The sequence below is a fragment of the Merops nubicus genome, unplaced genomic scaffold (assembly GCF_000691845.1).
Source record: "Merops nubicus isolate BGI_N331 unplaced genomic scaffold, ASM69184v1 scaffold11325, whole genome shotgun sequence".
Taxonomy (NCBI): domain Eukaryota; kingdom Metazoa; phylum Chordata; class Aves; order Coraciiformes; family Meropidae; genus Merops; species Merops nubicus.
This window is the reverse complement of record NW_008611624.1, coordinates 23,204-40,630: the sequence shown is the minus strand read 5'-3', so window position 1 is coordinate 40,630 and position 17,427 is coordinate 23,204. Positions and strand designations below refer to the sequence as shown.

Here is a 17,427-nt window from a genome sequence, read left to right as displayed (position 1 = left end):
CGGGGGCCGCTGGTCTGGGGGCAAGATCCGCGGGCGCTCCTGCTCGGGCGTTCGGCTCAGGAGCCTCATCTCCGACTGCCTGACCAAATCCTCTGGACCTAGGCAGGTGAGAAAGAGCAGCTTTGGAATGAAAATATACAACCACGACAGCAGAAAGAAGAGGTCTCTTTCCTGCAACAATGCAGAGGTTTGTTAACCCAACTCTCATTAACTTATTAAATTTATTGGTAGTTAAATTATTTTGGAGAAGGCAGCAGCTCGTTTGCCTCAGGAGGGCAGTGCAGGTTTCTTCTCAAAGCAAGATTACCAGGCAAGTGCTTTGAGAAAAATGGTACAAGCTCCTTAAAAAAACCCAAAACAATACACAAGCTACACTAACACTAGGAAATTCAAAGAGGGATCAGGAAATATTTGCAAATAAGTATCAAAGTCTTACGGGACAAAAGGCCACCCTACAGGGAACAGCAAAACTTAAGGTTAAACAAAAACGTGAACAAAAAACCCATCACCCCCCAAAAAAAATAAAATCAAAAAACACACCCAAACCATTTCACAATATTTCTTTCAAAGCTGCCACAGAGCAATAAATAAACCACCGTATAATAAAATTGAAATAGCAATCCAAAAAGATCAACAATAGAGCTCTAAACTTTGCAAAGACTAAGGAAGCCACTACTACATCCCAAAACAAACCCTCAACCACGTGTTGGTGACAGCTATGGGTAACCACCTACAGAATTATTACTAAGAATTGATCTAGTCAGCACTAAAACCAAAAATACCCTCACTCCAAAACAGGGTTTATCTAAACACACAGTCAACCTTGGAAATTCCACCCATGAATCTGGTAGAGAAGATGTCTTCTCCACCACACACACCACTAAGAAAACGTCAAACCCCAGGAATAATGATCTATGTGACTGTTTCATCAGAAACACTGCTGCTACTTGTGTACCTCAGAGTGAGGATCATCTTTTGCTCTCTCTGCAAGGCACCTGGTACAGTAAGACACAAAATCCTGCGATCCAGAGGCAAAGTGTGGCAGACTCAACTCCATCACCCCACCCCTCCTATACTCGCAGAGACTCCTATGGTTAACAGGTTAGCTCTGGGCAAGCTGCTACGTCTCCACTGCCCCAGGTCAGCAATAAAGGCCCCCAGTACCTGCAGACGTGTACAGTGACTTGATGAGGTGCGGGTAGCCGGGTGCTGGCGACTCCACGTCCTCCCGGCTGACAGAGGCAGGAGTGCTGGGCTCCGGAGGCTGCCGCAGCGGTAGCGACGCTTCAGTGCCTGATCCGTTTTCCTTCTCCTCCGAGGCAAAATCTTTTTGCTTTGTTTGTTGAGCCTTTATTAACTGGGACAAGAGAACAGCAAAAGCACTCTGTACAGCTGCCTGGGCAGCGTCCGCCTCAGCTTTGGGCTGACCCAGCTGAGCAGGTGGCACAGGAGGCTGCGTGGCCGGTGGCTGTTTTAGGGGCTCCTGCTCCGGCGGCAGTGGTGGAGGCGGCGGCTGCTGCTGCTGTTCTGACTGTTTTTCACCTGCTGACAAAATTCCAGCAGGAAGATTTATTTTATTTAGTTGCTGCTGAGTCTCTGGGTTTACCTTAATATTCAACATTTGGGCAAACTGTGCCAAACTAACGCTTGTTTTAGACTGTAGCAGGTTTAGCAGGATTGCCACTTCATTCTGGTTTAACTGCTGTCCAGTGCTTGTTTTTGCTAAAGACAAAAAAGGGTTTTTTAAGTATCATTCAGAACTGGCACATTTCAGAAGCTCAAAAATATGACTAATCTAACACAGCTGACACAACTGGCAAAGCATGGGGTTGAACAACATAAAAATGGAATGCTTTTACACATATGAACTGCCTTTGGGGGAGTAAGACATGGTAAGATCCAACATAAAGTGACTTCTAAGGGGTGTGCATACACACTTGGACAGATGAGAGATACCAAGCTCGAGCTCAATTTTCCACAATCCAGCTAAGCTGGGGTTTAAGGCCACCAGCTTCAGGCAGCCATGAGATTTCCAGTCCCCACAAAAATTTCCTACCATTGACACACCACATCCCTCTCTTAAAAAGAGCCCATCTGCAAAATGCATTTCCAGTCATAGTCTGGCCCATTCAAACTCAGCATCTGGATCCTAACACCTGCTCAAGTGACCAGGCTCCAGGTGACCCAGAAGCTAGTGGCATAAATGCAAAAGTAAATGCTGAGTTTGAAGGACAAGAAGTCTATCACTGAATAGAAGGAAAATGTAGGTTTGTGATGATACAAAATTTGTTCAATGAAATGGAACCAGCCATAAGTAAGAGGAGATTATGATGATGATGATGGGGAATATGAATAAGGAAGTCAGAATATCAGAGAGGTTTCTTAGTTTCAAACACCCATCGTAGCACTTTATTTTGAAGTGGCATGGATTTCAACATGCCCTTTGAGTAGGTGACAAAGAAAAAAGTAATTGAAAACTAAAAAATAATTGTGTGTGACTGTGCTGGCAGAGCCCTGATTTTTTTCAACCCAGATCAGCTGAAACACATTCTATCTTCTTTTTTTCCTGCCATTCTGCTAATTCAGCAATAGATTACCTCATAGCAGATTTTAAGTCATACCTGAAAAAAGTCACACACAGAAAAAAAACATATTTGCCCTGCAAGACCACAAGCAGCACAGGCAGAAGGTGCTGCAAAAGCTACAACCCATTACCTTACTTGTGGATGTGCACCAGGATACAAGCACTTGGAATCTACTCAGGCAGGATCCAGGGACTTAACAGTTTTATGTATTCATATAAATATAAAAACAAAACCACCTTCTATTGGGCAGTACAGAAAAAAAAACCACGAACATTTGTAATGCCCTGTACTGCTGGCTCTCACTCAAACGTCATGTTCAACAGTTGGTTTTGTAACATCTGAGGATGGTATGCTCAAGACTCAAACTTATCTCAGATTCTCAGTGAAAATTCAGCTGAAAAATGTCAGATCTACCTATACCATACTCCTTGGTTAGTTTCAATTTAATTCCAGAGGCAAACTGTATTCTGGGAAACTTGGCAGTTCCTACCAGAACAGAATTACTGAGCCCTGCATAGCTCCTGTTAAATTGTAAGATGCAATAACCAGGGGTCTCATTCATGAATCAGAACACAAACATTTTTTTTTTTAACCTCTTCCTTTGGGGTGCTCAGAAACAAATGCAACAACTTTGTTTAAAGTGTACATTTGTACATGGAGTTCTCTAGTGGGCCTTATTGATGATATTATCTAAGGTGCGTTATAGCATCCAGAAGTGTTTTCCTTAACACAAAAAACACTTCTATGCTAAACTCTCTAAGCTCCACTAAAAATTAAATTGTTGTCTTTTCTACCTAGGTATATTTTTCTCTGCAGCTATGGGCAGACAGCAATATAGGTCTGAATCAATCCTTCTCTATTTATCTAGCTTATTTTACATGGTTGGTATTAATGACTAACAGTAATCTCTCATTAGGTTACCTGTGACAAAAGGAAATAACTACTATTTTTTGGACTCTTTAAACTTCCACACAATTTTCATTTGCAGGGGAAAAGATTTTAAGGGCTACAGAAAGTCATACTTAAAAATGCTGCCAAAACTTCAGCCTAAACATACGGAGTGGCAGAAGCTCACAGCTGGTGCTTAGTGACAAACAGGATGAACAGGAGCAAGAGTCAATAAATTGCAATAAAATAAGAACTACTTTCTATATATCTTTGCACACAGTATTTGGAATTCTGCTCTATTGTTAAATGAAGAGTTGATTCAAGGTAGTTACTATTAAAGAATTTTCAGGCCCTGTGAATGCATTTACTGGTTTTCTTCAGCTAAACTCCTGTATCAGTGCTACTGGATTTATAGTCACTTTGCACAACCAAAAATGGTCTACAGTTAATCTTATCAGGTATCCATTTGTTATTGTAACTCTATGCATATTATGAGGGAACTATCACCAAACAGCTGAGTATCTAAAATGGTGTCCACGTAGGAAAACATTACTTATTATATTATATTCCTAAAACTGGAATTTCAGAATTCAATTGAAGTTTCAGAATTAATGGCTGCACAATCTACAGAAATAGCTACTTCTTGTCATACCAGGTTTTATGGTTTTGTTGGTTTAGTGGTGGGGTTTTTTTGTTTGTTTGGGTTTTTTTTTACAACTCTGCTCAACTGCTAAAGGAAACTGCTAAAGGAAAGCTGAAGTCTGACATAACATGCAGAGAGAACATGTTTCATTTGAAGTGATGATTGTTCTAAATTCTGCTTTCTGATCAGTTCATCAATACCAATAAAGCTCCTCCAGCCTACAGAGACTGTGAGGAAGAGCAGCAGCTGGCTAGTAGGATTACAGAAGAAATATAGATGAGATAAAAATCCCTTCACAATACAGAGCAAGGTGGTTGCTCCAACCAGATTGAAAAATTAAGTAAAACTTAAAAAGAATACCTGGCTTCCAAAAGCAAAGGTAAATTTTGTAACAAAGATTTAACTTACAATACTGTTCCTCCCTCAAGAATCCAGGAGACGTCAGTACTCTGCGAATAACACCTAAAATTTCTAGAGGTGCAATCCAAGTAGAAGGTAATTGTAAGAACTGAAAATATTACTGACCAAGTGCTACACTAGAGCTGCCCTGAGTTTTGAGTTGGGAAGAAGTTTGCATGCCTTGTGGGGTGTTGGTTCTGCTCTCATCCATGCCTAGAGACAGATCCTTCCTAGGGACTTTAGCTGCTGTTGAGTCATCAGTCATGCCCATCTGCTTCTGTCTTCTGCGCTTCTTACTCCACAGCTCATGGCAATCCTGCCACAAAGGAAGGCTGCAAAGAATGGTTAGAGATTATCAGTTTTATCCCAGTATTATTTAAAAAAAAAAAAGTAATTAAACAAGTTGGTAAAATAAACACTCAAATTATATATAATGTAACTTTTCAAAGGTGGACCTACTGGAACTCAGAAATACATCAGAAAACACCCAAAGCCAGCTAAATCTCAGATCTGCTTTTTTTTCTGGCTGAAATCTCTTCATTGATTGCCTGTTTCAGAAGCACAGGTCCTTCTGGCAGAAAACAGGAACATGCATCTTAACATGAGAATCAATTCTTGCATTTGTACTTCTGCAGAGCCCCATATTTTGTAATCCAAGACATCAAAGAGCTGCACACTTGCTATAAAACAGAATTTGCAGAGTAACAGATAACAAGAGTTATCAATTTCTTTTGTCCCCTTGTAAAAGTACTACTGCTTCATGAGTTCAAGTATTCACCCACAGTAACAGACATTGCTATTTAGTATTCATAACTGTACAGCAAAGAACCAAGGAAGTAGGGGAAGAAAAGTTTCAAGAATAAAGAGTACTCAGCACTAGCAAAGTTAGGATGGTAGGAGGAACAAAGGATATCTCAGTCGTTTAAGATAGATACAAAAGCAGAGGCAAAGGAAGTCATCTGCCCGCAGTTCTGTCCTCCCATTACTGGTCCTAACTGCAGGCATCCTAATTCTGACTTCCTGAGGAACAGAGACACCCATCCCACACGTAATGGAAATACTGAGATACACAGTCAAAATGGTGCCTTCTGTTTTCATATTCCCTACTAGTAACTGTCTGAGTAGTCCCTTCACCCGTGGACAGGGAAAAATTAGGTGACAGATGATGAGAGCCACTGGAAAGGCAATCATTCCAACTGCTTCCTTTACTCTCCCTCTCCGCATACCAGGTCAAAACCCTGGCAAGTATTTAGTCAAAAGCAACTGGAAGCCAGTGAGAACTCATTGTGAGAGGTATCCTACAGTCACTGCAGTCAGCACATCCTTTTCTTTGAATGAACAGCTGCTTCTTCCCAAAGCAGAACTTCAGTCTTGCAAGAGAACAGTCAACGCTTTGTCAGAAGTGAGTGTGGTTCCTCTGAATTTTTAAAAGGACACCAACAACTAGTTTTCTTTAAATTTCCATAAATCAGCTTCTAGAATGAATGCACAACCAAGCCCCTGAAAAAAAAACCCCACATTTCTTGCCCTTCAGTAACTTTAAAATGCACATAACCAACAAGCTGTACAAGTGCTTCTGAAATTTTAGTGAATAGCCTAAGAGTGCTGATTACTGATAGTCAGTGATATGGTCACATTCAGGCAATGAAACCTCTTGGCCTCATGTACCAGGAACACGAGTAACAGCTGCAAGTATGTAACAGGTAAGTCTTGAAAGATTTTTAATAAAATTCTTAGATAGCACTCAAACATTTTTCCCAGTGGGTAATTAATTTAAATGAAGTCAGTACAGGCTTCCTTGAAGGTATAATTTACTCAAACAATATTAAATGTTCTACGTTTTGACAGCTATCTTGAGGGAAGAATGAAACCTGCAGATTCTGTAATATCTTTTCGTTGTTTTCCTCAGGGCTCCTTCCAGTATGATTTGTACTGATTAGAAAGACAATTAAGTCACTGCAAAAACTCTACTGGCCATTACAATACATTTCCTCTCAGAAAAAAAACAAAACAAACAAACAAACAAAAACAGGAAAGGCTCTGCACAAAGTATTTCCCTTCTCCTGCCTGTGAAACTGGTAGGAATCTCATCTGGCACAGTAAATGAGTTATGATATTTCACTTTAGCACTCAGGTACCTTTGCAGAATTCTATACCCAGTGTCATTCTACCATCAAAGAAGGCAATTCAGATTCATGGAGGACCTCAAAACCCTTGGAAAAAGTAGACACTGATAAACAGAGATAAAAAGGAAATGATGTTTTTTCAACATTAGAAACATTCATATAGAGTATTTTTTTTAAAGGTACTAACTCATAACTAGTTCTAGGAATAACAAGTGAACCAGCTCTCAGATCCTCACAAGCACTGCTACCCTGGTGTACGAGCCATGGAGCTGCAGGGGCGTTCTAGTGCAGAATCACCAAACTCTAGGTATCAGTGGTTTTGTTGTGCCACTCTCTACTTTAAATGAAACACAACATGCTTCCAGAACTCAGTGCACGTTCAGGTCCTGTGGAGGGAAGGGCCGTTGCCCAAGGGACACGACTTACTCTGGGGGAGGCATTTTGGCGGGCTCCACGTCTCGCAGGAACTCGCACTGAAGCGCCTGCTCGGCCGTGCAGCGCTTGCTGGGGTCCAGAGCAAGCATGTAATCGAACAAATCGAGTGCAGCAGGGGGGATGCTACAGGACAGCAGGGGGGAGAAAAGCAGCACGGTTTGATTCGGAATCACACTTCTCTGCAAAGCTGCAATAAACAGACCCCTTCCAAAAATAACGGATTAAGTCCTCAGACAACAGCCTAATGAAACCCACTCACGGCGTGATCCTGGTAGCAAGAGGCAGAGGTAAACTCCACCTTTTGCTCCCTCTCAAGCATGTAACCCAAGCTTTCTTTGCTTCCCTTGTTAAATTGCTTCAAACATTGCTCTTACCAAAAACAAAACCCACCCCAAAACAAGTCAAACCCCAAGAAAACAAAACCAAACAATAAAATCCCCAACCAAAGCAAACCACACACATCTTTTTAAGCCAAAACTATATTGTTACTTTATACTTTGGAATTTAGCACCCAGGGTTCTGCAGTTTTTGATTGGTCTGTGAATAGTAATAGTACTACTTTAAAGATAGGCCTCATCAATACAAACAGGGTGACATCTCTCCTGAAACCCACAGTAACAGAAGGAGAATAAACCCTTTAAAATAAGGTTACAGCTGTTTTCCATAACTTTCACGTGCAATATTTGCACAAACCCCAGTCCAGTGGTAGTACTTTAGAATACATGGTTCAGATAACTGCTCTGTGCTGGATGAATTTATGGCCCAGAAGACTGTAATGTTAACCAGACGACATATTTAGCTGTAGTCAGTTGTCCCAGTAAAAACCAATTAAGTGCTCTGAGCTGTTTTTTGTACATGGACAACAAGCAGGTGTACCAGTCACAGAAAACAAATGTTTCCTTAGGTGAAAGCTGACACCTGGCTGAAATTTTAGGGCTGCCTTCCCTCTCCTTGAAGTGCCTATTAAACAAGGGTTAATACAAGCTCTGTGGGTATCATGGGAAGGATAAGAACCTAAAGTCATTTTTCTTTACAATTAATCTATGTTCACTCTCCAGAAAATAATGAAGTTCATAAAGTCTCCAGGAAAACGTAAGGTTATTACAGCTGACTAAATTAATTCTTCATCCTTACAAAGCAAACTCTTCTCTCAGCTTTCGACGATACTGCTTCTTTGGTTTCATTGTGTTGAAATAAGCTAATTTTATAACATCAGGCCACACTGCTGGACAAGGACTCCCACAAATTCGGCTGTACAAAAAAGAAGGGAAAAAAGGGCATGAGATCCAAAACCACAAGTGAGCACAGCTGTCATTTTACTCTTGCACATACAATGAATACAAAAAATTTTATATTTTAATGTTCAGGTTCTTTTATCTAAAATTTCTCTACTGTCCAATGCCCAACACCACTAAATAATGGTGAATTGCCTATGAGAGGTAATCACCCTGCACAGACTAAGCTTACTTTAAGAAGTCTGCTGGTTCTGCCTCACCTCACCCCAGGCATCCCCACACAAACGTTTCAAAAAACTGAACCATGTCTGGACAGTACTCCAGACTTGGAGAACTAGATAGCCCAGGCTTAATGTGCTAATTAACTTTTATGTTCTTAGCTCCCAACACCAGTGAAGAAATATACACCAAATGCTGAAAAAGCACTTCTCACTCAGAATTTTGTTGACAATGAAGACACAAGGTGAGGGGGAACGCAGTAAAGCCTCAGGGTAGAAGCAAGATCCAACCACTAGAAAACCTGGATGTTTTTTACTTCAGTTACAAGTTTTAGGTCTCAAGCCATATCTATCTCCACAAATGAAGTTGCTCAGAGTCCTATTTCTCCCCCTCCATCCCTACCCACTTTGTCCTACTGAGGATGGCTAAACACAGGTCAACCAGCTCCACACTTCCAAGCAGAACTAAAGAGGCATTTTACTGTACATGCAAGATTGCAAACTCTGATGCAGCCAGTCATAAAAGGACATTTTGCAAACAGATTTCCCGAGTTTACCCCTCCCACTTATGAGATATAAATTATCATAAATATGAGATATATGGTTACTGCACAAGACCTAATAACTTATTAAGCCCTGAATGTTGTACAAACCAATCTGACTGGTATGTAACTTTCAGAGGGAAAAGAAAAATAATAAATGTATCTGTTCCTATGATGATTTACTTCAGCTCTAACTTTGAACATAGAAGTTAGAAAGGAGAGATGTAGAATTGTTGACTGTAACATGATGGTGGTAGAGAGGCTGATAAAATTGATATATTACATTTAAACTGCCAAAAATGCATAGCATCAGTGAAGATGAAAAATGAGCTAAAACCAGAGGCTTCCAGCAGAAGGAAAGCACAAAGTTTTAGTTTGCTGCACCAAATGCAAAACACAAAATAAAAAAAACTTCAAATGACTGCACGGTGATGTGCTTCATTGCCACCTAGTGCTCAAAAGCAAAAATTCCACAACTGAGAGTGACCACTAATATGCTTTGCACCCTCTTTAAAGCTTTTTCAGGCCAGCTGACAACACATTCCACAGAATCATGCTACTGGCTTTTTTTGAGAAACATCTCTGCGTATAACTTTTATATTATATATAACAATATTTGCTATTAATTTTTTGAAATAATGTTAACATTTACTGTTCAGGTTCTATTAGATCTTGTAGGACACCCTCTTTCCCATGTTTCTAGGAAGAGGACTTCTCCTCACTTAGGAGGTCAGTTACGATATCAGAATCAAGAGCAAGTTTTGCTTGCTGAATAAAGGGAAAAAAAATCAGATGCTCTGGTTCCACTGAGTTACAGATTATTTCATTCTATGATTTATTGAGATAAGGAAAGAAAAAGCAATTTTGCCTCCATAAAGTGTCTGGAAGTTTGTAAGGGAACAGAAACATTTCCACAAAAACAGAGTCCAGGAGTGTATGCGGAAGGCTTGAAACAAGAACTCAATGCCAGTAGCATGCCAAGTACCTCCTCCTCCCAAACCTCACTTCTCCTTATTATTGTCCATGTTTTCATTTTAATTTGTTGCAAGAAAGCTGCAACATCATCTTAAAAATAATGGGCATTTTGACTACTCTCTCTTCACAACTTCAGTAATAGGCAACTCCAGCTGCTCTACAAAAAACCCTCTTACTAGTCAATTGTACATTGCTAGAATCACAGAATACTCACAAAAAACCCCCTTCTTCATGTCCAAGCAAGTCACTTGCTTTACATGCTCCTCAAAACCTCTAACATCTCACTCAGGGTGATAACTGAGCATGTGTAAGTGTTTGCAGTGCATTATCTCTGATTTTAACACTAACAAAACCAAACCTGATGGTTTATGATGCACCTACTATTTGGTAGTGCCTGCAAGTTACCTTATAAGTTCCAGTTGAGCAAGTTCTTGATTTGCTTGAAATATTGGCTTTTTTGTAAAAAGTTCACCCAGGATGCAGCTGTAAAACAGTTTTGCACAATCCCATCATTATGACTTTCAATACAGATTGATAGAAATAGTGAATATTGAGTATTTATTTTTGGCCTGTTTTTTAATGCTTGCTACACTTCTGTACCAAACTCTTACCCACAGCTCCAGACATCGATAGCTGGCGTGTACCTTTCTTCTCCAAGCAGAAGTTCAGGAGGCCGATACCATAATGTAATAACTTTGTTGGTATATGGTCGGCTGTTGGGGGGAGCAAAAAGAGAGGACTATCATTTTCCTACCATCTCATTGGTGAAACAGTGACACTTTGTGGACTTTACTTCTGTGGTGTTGTTTCAGAACAGTACAAGCTGTCACAACCTTTTCTTAATTTTAGTCCTGCAAAGCTGCAACTGCACAAAAGCAAACACAACTGACTAAGGCTAATGACCTGCTTGAATAAAACCAGTCATTTCTGGACAGCTATTGATTGCTAGCATACTTAATACAGTACCTCTACAAGCATTCTGAAAAGAAGAAAAAATAGGCACTTTCCCCTATGTCACTGAGAAGCAAAGAGACAAAGCCTTTTTCTTTAACTACATCCTTCAACAATTCTAAAGCCTGGAAGACTCCCAATATCTTCCTGTATTTCTCAACAGCTTTAATTCTCTACAGCTCAAACCAGAAGTTTTGGTCCCTGGAAATAAGTCTTTCCACCCTCACACTAAGGCAAGGATTTCTTCCATCTTAGATAGCTTTTTTTCGTTGTTGTTGGTTTCTTTTTTTTGTGGACAGGCCAAGATACAGCATCAACAGTTCAGAATGGAAGGCAAAAAACATACGTTAGGTTTTGTTTCAACCAGAGCATCTTACAGGTGATCCCAAAATTTTCTCCATTTTTCTAATTCACTCTTACCAACACTAGGGAACTCCAAAGAGAAAACAGTAACATTAAGTGCAGACTTTGAACTGTTAACTCTAATAAGGTCTTATAACTTATCCAGTGGTACCAGGTGTCATTTCTGCAAAAACACCTTTTTTTCCATTAAGGAACTCCTCAATTCATTTTTAAAACGTAGTATGTTTTTGGGAACAATCCCACCATTTACAATATTTCAATCCCATCATTTATAATATTTACCTCTGAAGCAAGCATTCCTCTATGACATGTTTACATGGCATGGACTTTCTCTACAGATACACCACTCATATACATTAGTATACAGTACTTTATTTGAACAGATGTTTTCTTACACGATCTGTCATCTCTCCTACTCCAAACATATTCAATTCACCAGAGTAATGTTTAAAGAAGCACAACTACAACAACTGATGGGAATTTGCTTAAAGTTAAATTTTTATTTCCTCCCCATTGTGCTTCTACTAAATTCTGTACCCTTTTGAAAAGTATGTAATTCTGAACAACAATAAAACAAATGTAAAATACACTAATTTAATTCAGCAGCTATTACACACTTGTTGGTATACATTAATTACATCTGTTACTACAGGTCAGAAGCTACTCAGAAGGAAAATGAATGACAAAAGAACCATCAAAAATCTACTAATGAGATTTTAATTATCCTCCCAAGTTCAACTAGCTTAATTATTTTTTAATTTTAGTCTCATTTATATATAATGGTGTAATAACGTTGCTCTTTGATGTATAGCAAGATCTGTTATATACACTGAAAAGACACTGGACTATCAAACATTCAATTCTTAATGAATGGTTAGTTTTACAAGCAAAATTTAAATTAATTTAAAAACAGACACTAAAAAACCCCAGGTAAACCAGAGAAAAATAACAACGTGAGTTGAGTGCATGTTAAAGAAAGAAGGTGACATCAATTCCTTTTATTATCAGGACATCCAAACCAAAAGTTAATTACTCAGCAACTGCTTAAGATTACCCTGCTACTATATTCAACAGTTTTCATAACTGTACTTAGGCATCTGTTCCTGAAATAACAGCTCAGAAGACTGTGAAACTAATGCTAACAGGTTCAACAAGCTCAGAGCTCTGTGAGAGAACAATAAGCTCATCAAGCTAACATTATGGGTATTATTTCCCAAATTAGGCAAGCAAAAAATCAAAGTAAGATCAGGTAGTTAATATTCTTTGTAACCAGGCACCTGATGTACATACTGCTGTAATGAACATTCAGCCTGAATTCTGAAAATCCAGTTCCACAGCACAAACACATGACATTACAATATAAATATTGAAGTTCTTAATCATAAAAACTGTGCACCTGCTTCCTGCAGCACAAGCATAACGAAGCCAAGAACAACAGAAGCACAAGTCACAAGAAGTTTCAGAATAACTTTTATTAAAACTTGTATCTCTGTTTCCAGCAGATTCAACAGCACTGACTGCCTGAAGAACACAATGAACCTCTTCAAATATAAGGTTAAATCTTACACAAAAGTAATGCTTATTGAAAAGAAACTGTATACCAATTTGTGTCAGCCAAAAAATTTTGCTCTCCCTAAATAAACTTTCCTAGGTATACTAATAGAAAGAACATACTTTAGGTTTACAGCACCAGAAACCAATAGTAAAAACCTAGATATTGATGTAACCTGCTTAGGATTGCAACTCTTCATTTCCAATCAATATATGGCCACTCTCTACAGTTATTTATCCAGGACACTTGGAAAAGCAATACACTTACACAAAGAGAGGTCTGTGGTTTTGTGCTGTGTAAGACAACATGCACTTCTTTGAAGCAATTACTTGTATTAGAGCACAATAACATCTCCTCTAAACAAAACACTCTTCTTTTCTGGCCCTCATAATACTTAAGAGTTAGGCAAAAAGGTTAAACCTCTGAATGCTTTTTCACAGTATCATTATATCTTACCTCTCTTCAGAGTTGTACAGCCGAGCAAGCCCAAAATCTGCAAGCTTTATCTGCCCTCTGGTGGAAAAAGCAAAGAATTATTTAGAAGTTAATCCTGTTCGATTTCCTCCCCAAAAATCAGGTAAAGTTTGAGCTTGAGATAGCTGCAACTGATCTTCACCCAACCACATTAATGAGGAGGCAATGCCTCACAATCTGTGCATCTCTTCAGTAAACAAATACACTAATGGCAAAGACAAGTAAGCAAAATTAGGTATGTTCATCAAATGGCACCTACACCACGGGATGTTAAGTTAAAATTTAGATGTACACTGTCAAGTATTTGAATCATTAACTGCAGGAAACAAACGGAGGGAGGAGGCTGCTATTTTCTCATGCCCTACTGCTAGCATAAGCATTTGTACAGCAAACAACTGTCAGCACTCATACTTCCTTCTAGGAAGCCATCAAAGTCCTGCTCTGCTCTTGTAAAGTTTAAATACAGAATTTAAATCAGGGTCACCGACCTGATAAGGGCTTCTATTTTTGCCAGCAGACAGCTTGCTGAATTACACCACCTCTAACCCCTTCTTGAGTTTTCCCATGTATGAGGGGAAGAGCAGCAGATACAGAGCTCTTTGCCTGGCAGTTTCCATGGCTGAGAGGCATGGCTCAATGGCCAGAAGCCCCCATCATCCATAAAGTCTGGATGATTTAAACAGAAAGCCATCTGCAAGCTTCTATGATACGTGAAAGGAATGTTGGAACGTTACATGGGCTTTTTGGGTTTATGTACTTACAAGCTTTTAAAACTCCTGTCACCTTCTAATACATTCAAATGTCACTTTCCAATAAATTTTAAATTATTGAATTAGGGCAAGACTTTCTGATGTGCATAAGAATGACCACTGTGTGATAATAAACATACAAGTAATAGTTTCCACTCAGATGTGTGCTCGGAATTGCTGTAACACTTGCAGAACCTCCATAAACAAAGAAATGTTCCCCTCAATTTTACATGGCTACTCCTCAGAGAGAGCATTTGTGGAAGATCAATGAATTTTTGAACAAAGACATTTAAGTTGTGTATCTAGAAGATAGATCATCCATAATGTTGGGCTTCAGGCTGTAACTGGTAATGAGATTTTAGAAACAGTCACTTAAAATTATTCAGACCAACTATCAACTTTTTCTTCTTCAGTGGAAATGTCTAAGGATGCTCAAAAAATACCCTAGGGGGAAAAAAAAAAATAAAAAATCTGTATCCCACATTGGAGAGGTTACAGCACACAGAGAAAGCTCCACCTCTACCATAGTGCTCCCTTCTCCACTGCCAGGTTACACCTCAGCTTCTGAATTCCCCAAGGTGCAGAGACAGCACCAGCCACCACTGGAGATGGGCAGGGCAGCCAGACTGGGTGTGTGGGCACAGTGAGTGATGTGGAGGCATGTGCACGTACATCTGTTGGAGAGTCTGTATCGACCTGGCACGATCGGGAGCCAGAGCTGAAAACAGTCATCTCTGTTTATAACAGTCAGAGGAAAAAATGGAAAATTTAAGCAGGAGAAAGCTGGAATACAACTAGGGCCCTACCAAGAGACCCTTGATCCATTTTGCCCAGTATTTTGTCTCCAACAGAAGCAGTAAATTTTCAGGGAGAACATGTGAACCTGCTCCCTTTGGGGCTTGTTGTACTCCTATCCTACTTAACCACCACCCAGAATCACTGTGTAAAGGATGCCCAGACAGGTATTCCTGTCTATTCCCTTTAGCAGGTGCTAATGATCCCATCCATGAATGTGTCTCACCTTTTTGAATCTCCTGACATTACCCAGAAAAACCTCCTGTGACAAGAAATCCCGGAGGGTGACTACCTGCTTTATAAAGATACTCTTTTTTTTTTTTCTCCTGTTCTAAACCTCACTCTTAGAGTTGCTCCCTGGGTTTAATACTGCTGGATGTGATGAACAACAGTACTGTACAAAAGTTACCCACAATCTTCACACAGGCTTTTTATGTGCTGCTGTGAAACTGAACAAAAGCATGTTCACTAATATAATTTGTGATTGCAAGTGGTTAAAGTAGTAAGATGCAAATTCTTCTCCCCATCTGATTGTGGCTATAACTGCAAACCAAAACATGTTTGAACGGGTCTGATTGATTGTTCTTTTAAAGCATTATCCTGAGTGATAAGACAAGGACCTCAGGACTATGTCACTAAGAACCTGTCCAGCCACACTTCATCTTGAAATGAGATGGCAAAAAGAATGCACGTCAAACGCTTCTGTCCTAAAATTTTGTTTTAGTAACTCAGAAAATTTTTCCCCATACTCTAAGCTAAAAGATCCAAGTTTTAATCCTGCTGTTTAACAATCAATTGCAGGATGCATTGTTAAGCAGTAACATGACCAGATTAGTATTTTATAACTGATTTTAAAGAAACTAGGCAACCTAAAGAAACCCTTTTGCTAATGACTTAAAGGAGGTTAACTGTGAAGATTAAGACAAAGACTTTAAGATGTGAACATACAACATTTTTACATACTTTAAGTAACATCCATACCTATTATTTAGTAGAATATTTGAACACTTGATATCTCTGTGCAAAAAGTTCTTCTTATGACAATAGGCCAAGCCTTCCATCAGCTGTCTCATAAAAGATTTAATATGATTTTCATTAAAATGAACCAAACCAGATTCTAGCAGTCCCATCAAGTCATGGTCCATATATTCAAATACCAGGTAAAATGCACCTAGGGAAAAAAAAGGAAAGGGTAGGAGAAACAAGACAGAGATAGTCATACAATGTCAGTCCAAAGCATTGCTGCTCACTACTTTTGAAAGTGGCAAGTATTTTTTACACAACTGTTTACATTTTCTGCAGTGTTTGTAGCTGTACCTCCTGTCCAATAACAATGAAACAGTGCAATAAAATATATTTTCATAAAATTGCTTTTTTCATGTAAACAATTGTACTCTCCCTAGAGCTCTCAACCTCCACCCATTTTATTTAACAAAATATAAACTGAGTTAATATTCCCTATGTAAAGTTTGGGGAGAAATCCAGAAACAAAATAAGTACAGCATTAGTTCTTCTGTCATGATTTGGTGACTGATTTTTTCTAAGCTTTCAGTGTGGAATTGGGTCAGAAATAAGGCTGCTCTTCTCAGACTAAAAATGCTGTGAGACAAAACGAGGAAGCAGAACTAACCTACGAGCAACAGCGGCTCTGCCAAGGTGGGAGTTCATATTCCAAGCTGCCACATAAAGCACAATAGAACCTGGTCTTATCTCTCATCAGCCTGTGTAACTCCACAAATAAAGCTATTAAAGCCAAGGCTCTTTGAGATATAGAACTATCCTTAAAGAGGAAAAGTGCTGAGTCCTTCAAAAGCATTAACAACCAGTCTCCAGCACAACCACTCCCAATACAATCTACTGTTCAGCACGTATTTTTTCCCCTTCTGTTTAACTCTGAGGCAGAGAAGGCAGTGCAGTCCCTGCAGAGCACTGGTGGCAATGCAGAAACCACAATCAAGTGGGTCTACTTTCCATTTTCAAAGGCCTCCCCTGAAGAGATTTCAAAGACATGCTGCCCAACAAGAACTCATTACAGGTTCTAGTTCCTAAATAAGTTTCAGTTCAGAAGCTAGTGGAAGTCTTGGATCAACAACAAGTCAGCTTGCCAGAACGTACACACACAGAGTCACATTCTAATGAACTGACTTGTTTCCTTTCGTAGTAGCTGAAAAGGAAGAAAGAGTGCTAAATCCATCTGCTATTTAACAAACAGAAAAAAGATTACTCATACAGCAAGTGTTAAACTTGTACCAAAGATCAGCATAGAGCAGCTACACCACAAGCCATTGTATAAGACACGCAGGGATAACTGTTGTAATTTTAGTCCTTTGGGCTGCTGTAAGTTACACAGAGAAAGCAGCACACTAACTATAAAATACCCCAATTGGTGTGTACAGAGGAGCAGCAGCAGGAAGTAAATCAAACAGGTATCACCCAATCCCACCACTTCAAAGGGCAAGAAGTATTGAGAGCCATGAAATACCAAAACTCTGCTGTG

At 39.4% G+C, this 17,427-nt stretch overlaps 1 protein-coding gene across 1 annotated transcript in view; it reads right to left on the bottom strand.

The window, feature by feature from the left end:
* Positions 1-7: 7 nt before the first annotated feature.
* LOC103773890 (cyclin-dependent kinase 13-like) overlaps positions 8-17,427 on the bottom strand; it is a gene marked incomplete at its 3' end in the record, with an annotated part of 27,170 nt that continues 9,750 nt past the window's right edge. Inside the window, exons 4-12 of the mRNA XM_008941271.1 lie at positions 15,912-16,101; positions 13,369-13,425; positions 10,658-10,759; positions 10,452-10,529; positions 8,211-8,327; positions 7,068-7,199; positions 4,642-4,847; positions 1,165-1,722; positions 8-98 (exon numbers count right to left, since the gene is read on the bottom strand). Coding sequence (XP_008939519.1) covers positions 8-98; positions 1,165-1,722; positions 4,642-4,847; positions 7,068-7,199; positions 8,211-8,327; positions 10,452-10,529; positions 10,658-10,759; positions 13,369-13,425; positions 15,912-16,101 — 1,531 coding nt within the window. The remainder of the gene's footprint in view (positions 99-1,164; positions 1,723-4,641; positions 4,848-7,067; positions 7,200-8,210; positions 8,328-10,451; positions 10,530-10,657; positions 10,760-13,368; positions 13,426-15,911; positions 16,102-17,427) is intronic.